This window comes from Pelophylax lessonae, assembly GCF_965119305.1.
Source record: "Pelophylax lessonae genome assembly, chromosome: 4".
In the NCBI taxonomy this organism is placed as follows: Eukaryota; Metazoa; Chordata; class Amphibia; order Anura; family Ranidae; genus Pelophylax; species Pelophylax lessonae.
In genome coordinates this window covers 656,292,813-656,308,972 of record NC_138771.1, presented here as the reverse complement: position 1 = coordinate 656,308,972, position 16,160 = coordinate 656,292,813, and the positions used below count along the sequence as shown (strand labels likewise).

The 16,160-nt window shown below is 42.1% G+C and overlaps 1 protein-coding gene across 2 annotated transcripts in view; it reads left to right on the top strand.

Moving 5' to 3' along the window:
• ACTL6B (actin like 6B) overlaps positions 1-16,160 on the top strand; it is a 41,893-nt gene that overhangs the window by 18,237 nt on the left and 7,496 nt on the right. The window contains exons 4-13 of one of the 2 annotated variants that reach the window (XM_082252972.1): positions 1,717-1,817; positions 1,919-2,016; positions 2,114-2,208; positions 2,508-2,614; positions 6,558-6,647; positions 7,358-7,419; positions 7,491-7,605; positions 9,639-9,719; positions 10,399-10,494; positions 15,226-15,312. In XM_082252972.1, coding sequence (XP_082109098.1) covers positions 1,717-1,817; positions 1,919-2,016; positions 2,114-2,208; positions 2,508-2,614; positions 6,558-6,647; positions 7,358-7,419; positions 7,491-7,605; positions 9,639-9,719; positions 10,399-10,494; positions 15,226-15,312 — 932 coding nt within the window. Of the gene's footprint in view, positions 1-1,716; positions 1,818-1,918; positions 2,017-2,113; positions 2,209-2,507; positions 2,615-6,557; positions 6,648-7,357; positions 7,420-7,490; positions 7,658-9,018; positions 9,182-9,638; positions 9,720-10,398; positions 10,495-15,225; positions 15,313-16,160 lie in introns of those variants that run through there. The other variant, XM_082252973.1, reaches the window with a different exon arrangement.

Sequence of the window (16,160 nt, the reverse complement as noted above, 5' to 3'; positions counted from 1 at the left end):
TGCTCACCATATAACCTTCCCCCCATGTACCCCATGCACTATGCATCGTATGACCCACTCATTATATAACGTACTATGTACCCCATTCACCAAATAACCTTCTGACCATTTGACTATCTGACTGACTATATGACCCACACTTAGTATACCCCACTCATCATGTACCTCTTCCCAGTATACCCCACTCATCATACACCTACTCCCAGTATACCCCACTCATCATGCACCTACTCCAAGTATACCCCACTCATCATGTACCTCTTCCCAGTATACCCCACTCATCATGTACCTACTCCCAGTATACCCCACTCATCATACACCTACTCCCAATCTACCCCACTTATCATACACCTACTCCCAGTATACCCCACTCATTATGCACCTACTCCAAGTATACCCCACTCATCATGTACCTCTTCCCAGTACATCCCTCTGATCATGTACCTACTCCCAGTATACCCCACTCATCATACACCTACTCCCAGTATACCCCACTCATCATGTACCTACTTCCAGTGTACCCCACTCCTCATGCACCTACTCCCAGTATACCCCACTCATCATATACCTCTTCCCAGTACATCCCTCTCATCATGTACCTACTCCCAGTATACCCCACTCATCATACACCTACTCCCAGTCTACCCCACTCATCATACACCTACTCCCAGTCTACCCCACTTATCATACACCTTCTCCCAGTATACCCCACTCATCATGCACCTACTCCCAGTATACCCCAGTCATCATACATTTACTCCCAGTATACCCCACTTATCATGTACCTACTTCCAGTGTACCCCACTCATCATACACCTACTACCAGTCTACCCCACTTATCATACACATTCTCCCAGTATACCCCAGTCATCATAGACCTTCTCCCAGTATACCCCAGTCATCATGCACCTACTCCCAGTATACCCCAGTCATGATACACCTACTGCCAGTATACCCCACTCATCATGTACCTACTTCCAGTGTACCCCACTCATCATACACCTACTCCCAGTATACCCCACTCATCATGCACCTACTCCCAGTATACCCCAGTCATCATACACCTACTCCCAGTATACCCCAGTCATCATACACCTACTCCCAGTATACCCCAGTCATCATACACCTACTCCCAGTATACCCCACTCATCATGTACCTACTTCCAGTGTACCCCACTCATCATACACCTACTCCCAGTATACCCCACTCATCATACACCTACTCCAAGTATACCCCACTCATCATGTACCTCTTCCCAGTATACCCCACTCATCATGTACCTACTCCCAGTATACCCCACTCATCATACACCTACTCCCAATCTACCCCACTTACCATACACCTTCTCCCAGTATACCCCAGTCATCATACACCTACTCCCAGTATACCCCAGTCATCATACACCTACTCCCAGTATACCCCACTCATCATACACCTACTCCCAATCTACACCACTTATCATACACCTACTCCTAGTGTACCCCACTCATCATACACCTACTCCCAGTATACCCCACTCATCATACACCTACTCCCAGTCTATCCCACTTATCATACACCTACTCCCAGTATACCCCACTCATCATGCACTTACTCCTAGTATACCCCACTTATCGTGTACCACAGTCACCATGGACCCCACTAACCATATACCCCTCTCATCATATATTCCATCTTTGCACCTCTGATCATCAATGGATCTTGTATCTTAACAGTTGAAGATTGGGAGGCCTTCCAAGCCATTCTGGACCACACATTCAACAAGCACCTGAAGTCAGACCCGGCCCTACACCCCGTCCTCATGTCTGAGGCACCCGTGAGTACCACCGCTATGTGTCACCCTGTAGGAGGATGGGCATACTCACAATGTAACCCTGCAGGGGGCGGGTCTTATTTCCCCATCTTTGTGTCTTTCAGTGGAACGCCAGAGCCAAGAGGGAGAAGCTCACCGAGTTGATGTTTGAACATTACAACATCCCTGCCTTCTTTTTGTGCAAGACGGCCGTCCTTACAGCGTATCTTTCACCGTACAATGCGGGATGACGTCATGTATGTTACTTCCCCGTGTATCCTTTTCACAGTCATTTTCCTTAACCCCCCCGCTCTCTGCAGATTTGCAAATGGCCGTTCCACAGGCCTGGTTCTGGACAGCGGAGCCACCCATACCACCGCCCTTCCAGTCCACGATGGCTATGTTCTACAGCAGGGTGAGTGATACCGCTGAATTGTTAATGGCACCCCAAAATGCCACAAGCAGGGGGGATTATGGTGTGAGGTTGTTTTTCAGGGGTTGGGTTTGGCCCCTTAGTTCCAGTGAAGGGAACTCTTAAGGCGTCAGCATACCAAGACATTTGGGACAATTTCATGCTGCAAGCACCAATTACAACAAGTGCCTTTCCATCCAATGATTTGGAAAATAAGCAATTCTACAACAAAAAAAGAGTGCCAAAACGTCCCCCCATAGGCGATCAGTTGGGTCTCCGGTGACTCTGTGTCTGTCTTGCAGGTATCGTCAAGTCGCCCCTGGCCGGTGATTTTATTACCATGCAATGCCGGGAATTATTCCAGGAGATGGGGGTGGAGATCATCCCGCCGTACATGATTGCATCCAAGGTGAATAATTCCACGGGCCCATGATGGGAGTGGTTATATTTGGATTCCTCGCCTTCGGCCATCTGGCACAGGCAAAACATAGGATCATAGGTGCATCTAATAAAATGTAAATATCACCAAAAAGTTAATTTATTTCAGTATTTCAATTCAAAAAGTGAAACTCAAATATTTTATATACTGTAGATGCGTTACACACAGAATGATATACAACCCCTGGCAAAAAGTACGGAATCACCACTCTTCGAAAATATTCATTCAATTGTTTAATTGTGTTGTAGGAAAAAAAAAGCAAAAACAAATTACAGACATGCCTTAAAACTATTTTCATTTAATATTCCAACCTTCTGGCTTTAACCTCCCTGGCGGTCTGATTATGTCAGTGTTTTTGAATGTCAAAGCGGTACATTGTTTTGCATGGAAATCTGTTGTTTTATATTGTAGGCCTGTAATTATTAGGAAAAAAAAAAACAATAAAAGTGAATACAAATTATTAATAAATTAAATGAATAAATTCATGAATAAATTCTAAATAAAAAAATTATTAATAAAAATAAAAGGAATAAAACAGTAAAAGTGAATACAAATTATTAATAAATTATTAATAAATACATTTAATTAAATTAAATTAATAAATTAATTATTAAATTAATAAATTATAAATCATTTTTTTAAATAAAAATGAAAGGAATAAAACAGTAAAAGTGAATACAAATTATTAATACATTATAATTAAATAAATTAAATTAATAAATTAATTTTATAAATCATTTTTTTCTTTTTTTAAATAAAAATGAAAGGAATAAAACAGTAAAAGTGAATACAAATTATTCATAAATTATTAATAAATAAATTAAATTAAATTAATAAATTAATTATTAAATTAATAAATTATAAATCATTTTTCTCTTTTTTAAATAAAAATGAAAGGAATAAAACAGTAAAAGTGAATACAAATTATTAATGCATAAATTAAATTAATAAATGAATTATTCAATTAATAAATTATAAATATTTTTATTTTTAAATAAAAATGAAAGGAATAAAACAGTAAACGTGAATACAAATTATTAATAAATTATTAATACATAAAATAAATTAATAAATTAATTATTCAATTAATACATTATAAATATTTTTTTAAATAAAAATGAAAGGAATAAAACAGTAAAGTGAATACAAATTATTAATAAATAAATTAAATTAAATTAATAAATTCATTATTAAATTAATAAATTATAAATCATTTTTTTAAATAAAAATGAAAGGAATAAAACAGTAAAAGTGAATACAAATTATTAATACATAAATTAAATGAATAAATTAATTATTCAATTAATAAATTATAAATAATTTTGTTTAAATAAAAATGAAAGGAATAAAACAGTAAAAGTGAATACAAATTATTAATAAATGATTAATAAATAAATTAAATTAAATTAATACATTAATTATTCAATTAATAAATTATAAATCATTTTTTTTCTTTTTTAAATAAAAATGAAAGGAATAAAACAGTAAAAGTGAATACAAATTATTAAGAAATTATTAATACATAAATTAAATTAATTATTAAATTAATAAATTATAAATATTTTTTTTAAAATAAAAATGAAAGGAATAAAACAGTAAAGTGAATACAAATTATTAATAAATAAATTAAATTAAATTAATAAATTCATTATTAAATTAATAAATTATAAATCATTTTTTAAATAAAAATGAAAGGAATAAAACAGTAAAAGTGAATACAAATTATTAATACATAAATTAAATGAATAAATTAATTATTCAATTAATAAATTATAAATAATTTTTTTAAAATAAAAATGAAAGGAATAAAACAGTAAAAGTGAATACAAATTATTAATAAATGATTAATAAATAAATTAAATTAAATTAATACATTAATTATTCAATTAATAAATTATAAATCATTTTTTTTCTTTTTTAAATAAAAATGAAAGGAATAAAACAGTAAAAGTGAATACAAATTATTAAGAAATTATTAATACATAAATTAAATTAATTATTCAATTAATAAATTATAAATAATTTTTTTAAAATAAAAATGAAAGGAATAAAACAGTAAAGTGAATATAAATTATTAATAAATTATTAATAAATAAATTAAATTAATAAATTCATTATTAAATTAATAAATTATAAATATTTAAAAATAAAAATAAAAATGAAAGGAATAAAACAGTAAAAATGCAGGCAGGGCACTGGAGAAAGCACTGGGTGAAAACTGAGATGAAATGGTTTGATACAACAATGTAATCCTGACAGATAATCCGCCTGGAGATGCTGATTTCATTTTCCAGCAGGACTTGGCACCGCCCACACTGCCTTAACTACCAATACCTGGTCACATGATCATGGTATCACTGTGCTTGATTGGCCAGCAAACTCGCCTGACCTAAATCCCATAGAGAATCTGTGGGGTATTGTCAAGAGGAAGATGAGAGACACCAGACCCAACAATGCAGATGAGCTGAAGGCTGCTATCAAAGCAACCTGGGCTTCCATAACACCTCAGCAGAGCCACAGGCTGATCGCCTTTATGCCATACCGCATTGATGAAGCAATTCATGCAAAAGAAGCCCCGACCAAGTACTGAGTGCATTCTATACTGTACATAGACAGACTTTTCACTAAGCCAACATTTCTGTATTAAAAATCCTTTTTTTTTTTTTTTTTTTAATAAATTAAATTAAACTATTAAATTATAAATAAAAAAATATTAATAAAATATTAATAATTATTAATAAAATAAAAGGAATAAAACAGTACCGGAGAAAGCACTAGGGACAAAACTGAGGTGAAATGGTTTGATAAAAATTAAAAAAAAAATTAAAAATCTTATGTAATATTCTAATTTTCTGAGATACTGAATTTTGGGGTGTCACTAGCTGTAAGCCATAATCATCAAAATAAAAAGAAAGAAATGCTTGAAATATATCACTCTGTGTGCAACACATCTATATAATATATATGAGGTTTACTTTTTGAAATGAATTAATGAAATAAATTAACTTTTTGATGATATTCTAATTTTATGAATATATTGTCTGGTTTATTATTTTTTCTGATGTTTTTGTTGCATTAATCCACATGACTTGCTGAGCATACACAAAGGTATATATATGGGGTATCTAACAAAGGAAGATAAAAGAGGATATAAGGTTATAAATATAGAGATTTGTAGACTGGCCACTAGAGGGCTCTGTACTTCACTGAGCATCACTCAGCCCCTCTTTTTTTTTAACAGCTGCAGAAATAAGACTTCAGCCGCATAGGAAGTGCATTGTTTTCAGTGAGTCGGCCAACTTATAGACTTTGTATTGTGGTAAGGAACAGAAAAGAGAAACCATTTTGTGCTCACGCTATACACTGATTTATTTTTATTTTTTTAATAGACACATATTGATTAAAGTGGAACTTAACTCTCCCAATTAACATGGAGTATTTTTAATCCTCATGATGCTATCATCAGTAAATAGAAAAAAGTATATCATATTTACTCGTTTTAAACGCTTTTTCTACATTTCTTCAGTTACTTCCTGGTTTCTTGCCTAGGCAAATGATGTCATACATCCCAGGGGTCTTCAGGAGAGGAGGAGAGGAGGAAGGGTTTTCTCAGCTAAGCACACTCTCCTGCATGCATGCCTGAGCTGAGGGCAGATGGATTCCAGTACGTGGATGCTATATGAATCATCCGCCCTTACTCAAGATGGCCACTGCTAGAAATGCTAGAGGGGGTGATTTCTCAACAAAATAAAGCATGGAGACATGGATGGATGGGGGAGTTTTGGGGTTTGTGGTGCTCCGATACAGTCATCATCAAGCTGGACATTGACAAAACTAAACCTTGCCTATAATCCTCTCTGTTTTGAGGTCCTGATAAGTGGCATTGCTACCTCTGGTTTTATGTCTCCTCCAGGAGCCGGTAAGGGAAGGGTCACCCCCGAACTGGAGGAAGAAGGACAAACTACCCGCCGTCACCAAATCCTGGCAGAACTACATGAGCAATGTGAGTGCTTGTTACAGCCGGCTTTGTTAGTGTGTGCAGGGGATACCCAAGCTATGGGTGCACAAAGTGTGGGTGCAAAGTCCTCCAGTACCAACGGTAAAGATGGCAAAGTGCACCCCCCCTTTTTCCCTAGGACATGTTAGAAAAATGGAAGTGCTACAAAAAAAGATGCCAAAGGGTAGAAGGATCGAAAAGGACCTCCTTCACACCTTTGTGGTCCACTGTAATAATTATCATTAAATATAAAACATGATGTTTTATACTCCTCCGTTGGGTAAGGTGGCCCATTTCTTTTAAAGGTGCCACCAACACATGGCAACAGACAAGAAATGGACCGGCAGCACTTTTCCATTACTTGGTCTATTAGAACCCAATGTATTGTGTGTTGGGGTGTGACGCGTTTCGCCTTACCCACCGGGGCTTAGCTATGACTGAGCCCCCTGATGGGTGGGACGAAACACATCAGGCGGAGTGGTTTGCAGAGCAGCACCGGTGTGGGCTGGGTGTGCAGCGTTTTTTTCCCACTGTGATCTTCCTACACCCTTGGATGAATGATATCTCGCACCCGCACCCCTGTTCCTGAGCACCAACAAGACAGGACATCTCTGCTTGGAGCGGCACCACTAAGTGAATGCGTATATCGAATGTGATGCCTGTTTCTGGTCTACGAAGTATTATATCACATGTAACTGTCCCTCCATCTCCACCAGGAGGTCATCCAGGATTTCCAGGCCTCCGTCCTGCAAGTGTCGGACTCTCCATACGATGAACAGTAAGTATCACATATATAAAAGTGTGGTTTAATGCTATAGAGCATGGACTGATTTCTTCCTCTCTGTGCAGGGTGGCCGCTCAGATGCCCACCGTCCATTATGAGATGCCCAATGGCTACAACACAGACTATGGTGCTGAGAGACTGCGTATACCTGAGGGGCTCTTCGACCCATCCAATGTGAAGGTGATGTGTACCAGTCTACCTGTGCCAGTAGAAACACACCCACCTCTCCTGGGTGAACTCTCCTGGGTGATACCTCTTCCAGCAATGGGAGTGCTAATAACCCTACCAGCAATTGGAGTATTATTACCATTCTCAACAATGGGAGTACTAATACCCCTACCAGTAATGTGACTATTATAACCCCTAACAGTAATAGGAGTGCTAATACTCCTCCCAGTAATGGGACTACTAATACTCCTACCAGTAATGTGACTATTAATACCCCTACCAGTAATGGAACTACTAATACCCCTACTAGTAATGTGATTTTTTAATACCCCTATTAGTAATGGGACTGTTAATACCCTTACCAGTACTAATACTGGTTCTAATACTCATCCCAGTAATGGAACTACTAATAGCCCTACCAGTAATGCGACTACTAATACCCCTACCTGTAATGGGACTACAAATACCCCTACCAGTAATGGGACTGCTAATACCCCTACTAGTAATGGGATTATGAATACCCCTACCAGTAATGCGAGTGCTCATACCCCTCCCAGTAATGGGACTACGAATACCCCTACTAGTAATGGGGAGTGCTAATACTCCTTCTAGAAATGGGACTACTAATACCCCTACCAGTAATGGGATTGCTAATACCCCCCCCCCGTAATAGGATTTCTAATACCCCTACCAGTAATAGGATTTCTAATACCCCTACCAGTAATAGGATTACTAATACCCCTACCAGTAATGGGAGTGCTAATACCCATCCAGTAATGGGACTACTTATACCTCTCCCAGTAATAGGATTACTAATACCCTTACCAGTAGTGGGACTGCTAATACCCCTACCAGTAATGGGATTGCGAATACCCCTACCAGTAATGGGAGTGCTAATATCCCTCCAGTGTTGGGAATGCTAATACATCTACTAGTAATGGGAGTGCTAATACCCCTACTAGTAATGGGAGTGCTAATACCCCTACTAGTAATGGGAGTGCTAATACCCCTACTAGTAATGGGGAGTGCTAATACTCCTTCTAGAAATTGGACTACTAATACCCCTACCAGTAATGGGATTGCTAATACTCTTTCCAGTAATAGGAAAACTAATACCCCCACTAGTAATGGGAGTGCTAATACCCCTACTAGTAATGGGAGTGCTAATACCCCTACTAGTAATGGGAGTGCTAATACCCCTACTAGTAATGGGGAGTGCTAATACTACTTCTAGAAATTGGACTACTAATACCCCTACCAGTAATGGGATTGCTAATACTCTTTCCAGTAATAGGAATACTAATACCCCTGCCAGTAATAGGATTACTAATACCCCTACCAGTAATGGGAGTGCTATTACCCCTCCAGCAATGGGAGTACTTATACCTCTTCCAGTAATAGGATTACTAATACCCTTACCAGTAGTGGGACTACTAATACCCCTACCATTAATGGGAGTGCTAAAACCCCTACCAGTAATAGGATTACTAATACCCCTTCCAGTAATGGGACTATTAATACCCCTACCAGTAATGGGAGTGCTAATACCCCTCTCAGTAATAGAATTACTAATACCCTACCAGTAATGGGACTATCAATACCCTTGCCAGTAATGGGAGTGTTAAAACTTCTCCAGTAATGGGAGTACTAATACCTCTCCCACTAATGGGAGAGCTAATACTCCTACCAGTAATGGGACTGCTAATACCCCTCCCAGTAGTAGGATTACTAATACCCCTACCAGTAATGGGACTACAAATACCCAGTAGTAGTAGTGGGAGTGATAATACACCTACTAGTAATGGGAGTGTTAATACCCCTCCAGTAATGGAAGTACTAATACTACCTCTCCCAGTAATGAGAGTGAGTACTGGCTTTTATGTCCTGTTCAATGTATACAGTGATAAATGATGATATCTATTGAGTTCCCTGCATATAAAACACATCTAAAACGGGTTCAAAATTCAGCACACCACAGCAGGCAATGCATGAATAAAAAGTGATATCCTGAAGGGGGCGCTCTGTAAATTTCCTTCTCTTTTCAGGGTCTCTCTGGTAACACCATGTTGGGGGTGGGACACGTAGTGACCAGCAGTATCGGGATGTGTGACATTGACATAAGACCGGTGAGTACATATAAGGGGGGCCTGACCTTAGTAATGTGCCATCTGCCTGGATGCATGGGGCGCCCTCTTGTGGCAGGTTTACTTGAAACAATGTGCTCTAGGAATTTTTGTGATCCCCTTATCTGAATCCTCTGCTCCCCCTTTCCCAGGACTGTTCTCAGGAAGAGGTCATGGAATTGACCATGGAGCTGAATTACAAGGTCTTCCACAGTTCCATAATCCAGGGGTCACCACTTATGGGCCTATTGAAAATGTTAAATGCACGTGCCTATGCCATGTTTTTTCCTTAAACAAAAAAACAAAAACTTTATTGTACCCTGGATGAGTTCACAACCTCAAGTCCAAACACATTATCCTCCGTCAGACCCATACTCTGTCATCACTGACGCGTTTCACCCCAGCCTGGGACCTAATCATAAAGGTGAAGAGTTAGAGTAGAATGGGAGTATTTTATACTCATCAATTGTATCACAATGTTAGTTTCCTTTAAGAAGGCTGGTTATCCAGATCTAAAATTCATTCAGTGCTATTATTTCACCCCCATAAACCAACAACTTTAAATTCGGGTCACTGGGGCAGAAAGGAAGGTTGATCCTCCCAATGGGGACACAGACAATGATAAAACATTGACATGTGATCAATGTATTCCTATGTAATGTGCATCTTTCTGTCTCGGCAGGGTCTGTATGGCAGTGTCATCGTCACCGGAGGTAATACGCTCCTTCAAGGCTTTAATGACAGGCTGAACCGCGAACTGTCACAGAAAACGCCACCGGTAAGAGGCCAGGGACCGCCATTATTATTTTCTATAAAATCCAACATCTTCACACATTGTTTGATGATGGTGGATAGCGATGACAGTTTATTGGGTTTTAAAAGTTATAAAGTGGCATAGAAGCATACTGAATGTACACCGGACCAGGCAGCAGGACTGAAGACCCCAGCACAGGAGTGTACTGGATGAACACCGGACCAGGCAGCAGGACTGCAGAACCAAGCACAGGAGCATACTGGATGAACACCGGACCAGGCAGCAGGACTGTAGACACCAGCACAGGAGCGTACTGGATGAACACCAGACCAGGCAGCAGGACTGTAGACCCAAGCACAGGGGCATACTGGATGTACAGTGGACCAGGCAGCAGGACTGCACAACCAAGCACAGGAGCATACTGGATGTACACTGGACCAGGCAGCAGGACTGCACAACCAAGCACAGGAGCATACTGGATGAACACTGGACCAGGCAGCACGACTGCAGACACCTTTACAGGAGCATACTGGATGAACACCGGACCGGGCAGCAAGACTGCAACTTCTAGCACAGGAGCATACTGGATAAACACCAGACCAGGCAGCAGGACTGCAGCCCCCAGCACAGGAGTGTACCGGATGAAGAGTGGACCAGGCAGCAGGACTGCAGCCCCCAGCACAGGAGTGTACTGGATGAACACCAGACCAGGCATCAGGACTGCAGACCCCAGCACAGGAGCAAACTGGATGAACACCGGACCAGGCAGCAGGACTGCAGACCCAAGCACAGGAGCATACTGGATGTACACTGGACCAGGCAACAGTGACTGCAGACCCAAGCACAGGAGCATACTGGATGAACACTAGACTAGGCAGCAAGACTGCGGACCCCTGTGCAGAAGCATACTGGATGAACGCCAGTCCAGGCAGCAGGACTGCAGACACCTTTACAGGAGCAAACTGGATGAACATCGGACCGGGCAGCAAGACTGCAACTTCTAGCACAGGAGCATACTGGATAAACACCACACCAGACCAGACCAGGCAGCAGGACTGCAGCCCCCAGCACAGGAGCATACTGGATGAACACCGGACCAGGCAGCAGGACTGCAGACACCTTTACAGGAGCATACTAGAGGAACACCGGATTAGGCAGCAAGACTGCAACTCCTAGCACAGGAGCATACTGGATGAACACCACACCAAGCAGCAGGCCTGCAGACCCCAGCACAGGAGCATACTGGATGAATACCAGACCAGGCCAGACAACAGGACTGCAGACTCCAGCACAGGAGCATACTGGATGAACACTGGAAAAAGAAGCAGGACTGCAGACACCTTTACAGGAGCATACTAGATGAATACCAGACCAGGCAGCAGGACTGCAGACAGGGCCGGCCTTTGGGGTGTGCGAGCTGTGCGGCCGCACAGGGTGCCATGGGCAAAAGGGGCGCCGTGTGGCCATTGCAGCTCGTACATGATCAGGCCGCACAGTGGGAGGTAAGCGGCGACCGTGGCATGGAGAGGGTTAACACAGGCCACGGCCGCCGCTTACCTCCCGCTGTGCGGCTGTGCCTGTGTCTTCTATAGCTGCAGGGCTGAGCTGTGTATCACACACAACTCAGCCTCAGATCCGCCGCCAGTGCCCGCCACTGACAGATCCCCTCCTCTCCAGGCCAGGGACGCCAGAGGAGAGATCGTCGGCTCCCCCTCCTCCCGCCCCTTCTCCTCCTCCTCCCGCCCTTTCTTCTCGTGGTAAGCCTCCATACTAAGGTAAGTAAGCTCTCTCCTGCATCAAATGTAAGGGGGGGGCTCTGTGTGGGGGGTCTCTGATGTAAAGGGGGCTTTGTTTGGGGGGTCTTTGGTGTGGGGGGTCTCTGATGTAAGGGGGCCCTGTGTGGGGGTCTCTGATGTAAGTGGGGCCTCTATGCGGGGTTTCTGTTGTAAGGGGGCTCTGTTGGGGGGTTTCTGTTGTAAGGGGGGCTCCGTTGGGGGTCTCTGATGTAAGGGGGGTCTCTAATGTAAGGGGGGCTAAGTTTGTAGTGATCATAAAAAAGAAAAGTCAAATGAAGTGCAAAAAAAGTGCAAGAAAAAATGTGCCGGGTGGGGGGCTGGGGGCGCAACAGGATCAGCTCGCACAGGGCGCTTGAACACCTAAGGCCGGCCCTGACTGCAGACCCCAGCACAGGAGCATACTGGATGAATACCAGACCAGGCCAGGCAACAGGACTGCAGACCCCAGCACAGGAGCATACTGGATGAACACTGGAAAAAGAAGCAGGACTGCAGACACCTTTACAGGAGCATACTAGATGAACACCAGACCAGGCAGCAGGACTGCAGACACCAGCACAGGAGCATACTGGATGTACACTGGACCAGGCAGCAGGACTGCAGACCCCGGCACAGGAGCATACTGGTTGAAAACTGAACCAGGCAGCAGGACTGCAGACAGCTTTACAGGAGCATACTGGGTGAACACCAGACCAGGCAGCAAGACTGCAACTCCTAGCACAGGAGCATACTGGATGAACATCAGACCAGACCAGGCAGCAGGACTTTAGACCCCTTTACAGGAGCATACTGGATAAAAACCAGACCGGGCAGCAGGATTGCAGATCCTAGAACAGGAGCATACTGGATGAACACCGGACCATGCAGCAGGACTGGAGACCCAAGCACGGGAGCATACTGGATGAACAGTGGACCAGGCAGCAGGACTGCAGATCCCTGTATAGGAGCATACTGGATGAACACCAGACAGGCAGCAGGACTGCAGGCACCTTTACAGGAGCATACTGGATGAACACAGGACCGGGCAGCAAAGACTGCAACTCCTAGCAAAGGAGCATACTGGATGAACACCAGACCAGGCACTAGGATTGCAGATCCTAGCACAGAAGCAAACTGGATGAACACCAGACCAGATCAGGCAGCAGGACTGCAGACCCCAGAACAGGAGCATACTGGATGAACACCGGACCAGGCAGCAGGACTGCAAGTCTTAGCACATGAGCATACTTTATGAACACCATACCAGGCAGCAGGACTGCAGACCCCAGCACAGGAGCATACTGGATGAACACACAGCCATTAATGTCTAAACCACTGGCAACAAAAGTGAGTACACCCCTAAGTGACAATGTCCAAATTGGGCCCAAATTGTCAATATATTGTGTGGCCACAATTATTTTCCAGCACTGCCTTAACCCTCTTGGGCATGGAGTTCACCAGAGCTTCACAGGTTGCCACTGGAGTCCTTTTCCACTCCTCCATGACAACATCACGGAGCTGGTGGATGTTAGAGACCTTGCGCTCCTCCACCTTCCATTTGAGGATGCCCCACAGATGCTCAATAGGGTTTAGGTCTCGAGACATGCTTGGCCAGTCCATCACCTTTACCCTCAGCTTCTTTACCCTATTGAGCATCTGTGGGACATCCTCAAGGAAGGGGTGTACTCACTTTTGTTGTCTTGTCTTTACACTGTTATACAAGCTGTATGCTCACTACTTTACATTGTAGCAAAGTGTCATTTCTTCAGTGTTGTCACATTAAAAGATAGAATAAAATATTTACAAAAATGTGAGGGGTGTACTCGCTTTTGTGAGATACTGTATATGGACCTTGCTTTGCGCACTGGTGCGCAGTCATGTTGCAACAGGAAGGGGCCACCCCCAAACTGTTTCCACAAAGTTGGGAGCATGAAATTGTCCAAAATATCTTGGTATGCTGACACTTTAAGAGTTCCCTTCACTGGAACTAAGGGGCCAAGCCCAACCCATGAAAAACAACCCCACACCATAATCCCCCCTCCACCAAATGATTTGGACCAGTGCACAAAGCAAGGCCCATAAAGACATGGATGAGCGAGTTTGGGGTGGAGAAACTTCACTGGCCTGCACAGAGTCCTGACCTCAACCTGATAGAACACCTTTAGGATGAATTAGAGCGGAGAGTGCGAGCCAGGCCTTCTCCTCCAACATCATTGCCTGACCTCACAAATGCTCTTCTGGAAGAATGGTCAAACATTCCCATAGACACTCCTAAACCTTGTGGACGGCCTTCCCAGAAGAGTTGAAGCTGTTATAGCTGCAAAGGGTGGAGCCAACCCAATATTGAACCCTACGGACTAAGACTGGGATGCCATTAAAGTTCATATGTGTGTAAAGGCAGGCGTCCCAATACTATATATATATATATATATATATATATGTGTGTGTGTGTATATATATATATATATATATATATATATATATGTATATATATACACATACACCCTAGTGTTCCTGTTGATTAAAAATACAAATTTTATTCTGAGATTTGTCCCATTTTTTTTTATATAAATTTTTTATATAATTTATATATATTATTTACTATTATTTAATTTTTTTTTTAAATGTGTTTATTTTGTAACAAACAAAGCTACAAAAATTCCAAGACATCAGATAAAGCAAGAAAAAAAAAAAAAAAAAAAAAAGAGAAAAGGCAAAAAAATTAGAGGGAAGGAAAACTAGTCTGGATTAATATTTGAAAATAACTTTGTGTGCGGATGAAGGAACAAGCCTTTGATTGCTCATCAGCACTACAAGGAAATACATTGTAGCAATAATGTTACAATGTATTCATGGATGAATAAAGCTCTGGGCTTCAGTCTTGCACAGTCGTACCGGCTTCTCTTATGGACTGAAATGACTTTCTGTGATTTCACCGCACACTGTGAGCTTTTCACAAGGTCTTTCTTCTCTCCCGCAGAGCATGCGCCTCAAGCTCATTGCCAGCAACAGCTCCATCGAACGTCGCTTCAGCTCTTGGATCGGAGGCTCCATACTCGCCTCTCTGGTATACCTTATCTATCCTTAACCCCTTCACCATCATGGTGGGGGCATTCCCGTTCAGGAGGTTGACATTTTTTTTATATCTATGATTACAGCTGAATGAATTTAGTTTTTTTAAATCTGCCTAGAGTTCAGTTTTCAGTTTAATTTTTTTTTTAAATGTTCCTGTCCATATCACTGTGTCTGAGTCACTGATAAACTATTATTATTGAGCTTTTGGTGCGATGACACTCCTGGCAGGTGAAGCTCAATGAAGTGTAGAGTTTAGGTGGCACCTTGGTCTTCACCCGAGCACCCCGCAAGAAGTCATTGGTCGGAAAACCCGAGTGGCCCCTGGGCTACTTTACTGTGATGTATCTCCAGGTTGCAACACTCAGAAATGCTACACCAAAGGTGATCACAAGAACAGCGTGGATACATTGTAGAGAGAGGTAAACAGCAGTATAAATGGTCAAGGTTCAGGCTGAGGTCAAGGCAGGTGCCAGGCAAGAGTATTCAGTGCCCAGACAGAGGTTGAGGCAGGAAATAGTAGTCAGTCCTGGGCAGAAGTTGAGGAAGGCAAGAGTAGTCAGTGTCAACACAGAGGTTGAGGCAGGCAAGAGTAATCAGTGTCCAGACAGGGGTTGAGGCAGGCAAGAGTAGTTAGTGTCCAGACAGAGGTTGAGGCAGGCAAGAGTAGTTAGTGTCCAGAAAGAGGTTGCGGCATGAAAAAGTAGTCAGTGCCTGAGCAGAAGTTGAGGTAGGCAAGAGTAATCAGTGTCCAGACAGAGGTTGAGGCAGGCAAGAGTAATCAGTGTCCAGACAGAGGTTGAGGCAGGCAAGACTAATCAGTGTCCAGACAGGGGTTGAGGC